At 37.5% G+C, this 3,098-nt stretch overlaps 1 protein-coding gene across 1 annotated transcript; it reads left to right on the top strand.

The window, feature by feature from the left end:
- Positions 1–1,397: 1,397 nt before the first annotated feature.
- Positions 1,398–2,195, top strand: LOC124895037 (serine/threonine-protein kinase Nek6-like). The gene is made up of 2 exons (XM_047405505.1): positions 1,398–1,412; positions 1,503–2,195. The coding sequence occupies exons 1-2, from the start codon at positions 1,398–1,400 to the stop codon at positions 2,193–2,195; spliced, it is 708 nt and encodes a 235-aa protein (XP_047261461.1).
- Positions 2,196–3,098: the final 903 nt, after the last annotated feature.

Below are 3,098 nucleotides of genomic sequence, written 5' to 3'. Positions count from 1 at the left end.
GTGGTATTCATCATATTACAAAGCTCCTGTCGCCATAGCACCTAGCTTAATGCATTTGAGAAAAAGATGTCGAGTTGTACAGATAATGCTTAATTTTGGAACAAATTTCATGTAATAGGTATCTGGCACACCAAACGTCATGTGCCCAGAGCTCCTTGCCGGCATACCCTATGGCTATAAATCTGATATATGGTCGCTTGGTCTGAAAAAAGAATGTTGATGAAGCAATGTATTTCAGCTCTTTACATCATGTCCCTAATACTTCTGAAAAAAGAATGTTGATGAAGCAATGTATTTCAGCTCTTTACATCATGCCCCTAATACTAACACTTTAATTTGATTTTAGGATACTGTATGTTTGACATTGCTGCACATCGACCCCCGTTTAAAGCTTTTGTAATTAGATTTTTCAGCTATCTGAACTTTGTAAACAATACCCCAAAAAGTTATACTTGTTATGCAAATAAAAAAAGAGAAGTTCTTTATCCTGATATCTTCTATATGATATAGTGACAATGTAAATCCAACTGGACAAAACTGGACTTATCAACAAAATAAACCGGGGTTTGTTCTCACCATTTCCGACTATATACTCCTCCACCTCGTAAGTATCTTCCTTCTCAGCATGCCACAAGTATAACAAATCAGACAGTTGAAAAAGCAGATTTAATTCTTGCAGGAAACAGCTAATAAAAAGCATGCTAAGGAAAACTCCAGAACACCGACCTGCAGTGAGTGCGAGCTACATATGTTCAAATGTTATTCTTTCCGTTTCAATCTGTTAAGTTTTATTTTCCTTTTTAGTCCGTTTAAAAGCGAATGTTTCTTTCCTTTTACAACAACTCCTTAATTCTAACTTTCTACGTGGCATGTTTAAAGATCACAAACTTAAATTACATTTTGATACATTCTGCATACCTTTATTTGAAGACCACAAGATTCAAGTCTTCTTTTCTTTCTTAAACTTCGTGCCACATCAAAACCAGAAAAATAAAATGAAACGGAGGGAGTATTAAATTGAGATTCATCTTGATATATTTTCTTACCTCTACTTATAGGCTGCCGAGCTGTTGAGACATCAATATTTCCAACCATACCTCCTCTTGTGTCACAACCCTTCATCTGCGTTTCTTCCTGTGAAGTCCCCGAGCAGAACGAAAGAGAAAACCCGACCATCATCTGGAAAATCTATCAGTCCGAGAAGTAGCAGAGACAGATAGTTGAAGCTAAAAGAGAAGAGAATTGTCCTTTACATTGACGAAAGTGATAACATTCAGACAAGAAACTTATCTGACAATTATAACACGTTCCGAGCCAAACTTGACACTAAGAGAGTCGATCCAACAAGCTACTCGGTTAGGATCTCTCAAGATAGTAAGGATTCTAAGAGTGGGGAGATGAGTGAGGCAGCTGTTTGCAATGGATATGATCTACAGGAGACTATCTCACAAACATAAACTACGATCACTCCAAGCTCGTCAAGTTCTAGGGCAAAAACATAGTCCGAGGAACAAGAACATATTTCTCCGGAGCATGTTAGTCGATTTGATGAAGGTGATACAAAGAATAACAAGACAAAAGAGCTTGAGGTGTTGAGCAGTCCACTGGACCATGAGGAAGCAGATATAGTGGAATGTATCTCCGCAAAATCTAGCAGAACGACATTGTCTGATGGAAGATTCAACGATAAAACACGATCCTTCGATGAAGAAAGCACTTCATCTAATTCACAGTCGGCAAAACCAGATCCAAAGGCAGCACCAAGACGCTGTGTTGCTGAAACTGAAAATGGTAGTGAGTGTAGAGAAGTTGCTATTGACTGCTTGTCAACTGAAAGCGATGGTTCACTTCTACACAAAGACGAGCTAGAAAAGAAAGCAACAGCAGTTTATGACACCAAACCGGCTAAGAAAGATGCTCTTCGAGCACTGGATGATAACGTTTCGCAGCTCAAGTCACTAGCCGCATTAACTAGTAAGGAGGACAAAGACGACTGGGGTAATCCCACTGAACAAAGAGCTGAAGCTTTAGAGTCTCTTTTGGAGGTTTGTGCGCGACTACTTAAGCAGGAAAAAATCGATGAGCTTGCTGGTGTGCAGAAACCATTCAAGGATAATGGAATGTCGTCTAGAGAAACAGCAATCTGGTTGACAAAAAGTCTCATGACTACACAAAAGTTGTCCAAGGGGTTGTGATGTTGCATAAAACCTGTCTTTTGACCTATAGAATGAGCCTCTGTCTTACGTAAATCATCAAGTATTGTTGGAGTAAACTATTCCTCGAGTCTTAACGTGGTTGAGCATCCCTTAGTTTTGATTCTATTGTTGTAGGACAGTTGATGGAGCTGTGAAGATTATATATAATGTACTTTTAAACATGATTTCTACTCTATGATGATACTTACCACATTTTCTACTGTTAGTTTTTTCTCCAAAACTACAAAGATTATACATTTCCTCAGCTTCTTAGAAAGTCACTCAACTAATAGTGTTATCTCAAAAAGTCACGTTCTGAGGATCAAGAAGAAAGGTGATTTTCTGAGGTAATAACTATTAGCTGAGTGACTATCTAAGAGGTAAGCGTGATATCATAGTTGTCTTATAGAAAAAAGGATCAACAATCAAACTGTTCCTTTTAATATTCCATTCCTCCAACCTCAAGCCTCTTATGAAGTGAATTTAATATTTTAAAAAAGTTTTTTTTTTCATACTATTATTATAGTTTCCCTCATGCGCATTTTGCCAATTTATAATAATTCTATCTTGATTGTCATAATTGATTGGTATGATGTTACCTTTCTTATACTTTTCCTTGTCCCTTTCAAAGTCGTCTCGCTCCCTTTCCCTATCAAATATCCTACCACTATCACGTTCGTGAGACTTTAGTTTTCCTTGATCCTTACTCTTGATAAAATTTATTGTCCTTTATCTGTGAAATTTATTTTTCTTGGAGTCACTCTCACTGTTGTCAAGTGACTGAACATTTAATCATAAGCTGACAGTCTGATGATTTGTGTTTATGTTGAAATATCACAGAACATGGGCTAGCGTATGTACTTCCGGTGAAGAGAGAGTTGAGAAAGGAGAAACGTAAGGTTG

Source organism: Capsicum annuum, unplaced genomic scaffold (genome assembly GCF_002878395.1).
Source record: "Capsicum annuum cultivar UCD-10X-F1 unplaced genomic scaffold, UCD10Xv1.1 ctg79385, whole genome shotgun sequence".
Lineage (NCBI taxonomy): Eukaryota > Viridiplantae > Streptophyta > Magnoliopsida > Solanales > Solanaceae > Capsicum > Capsicum annuum.
Note: the sequence above shows the minus strand (reverse complement) of the source record. Positions and strands in the feature narration are given on the sequence as shown.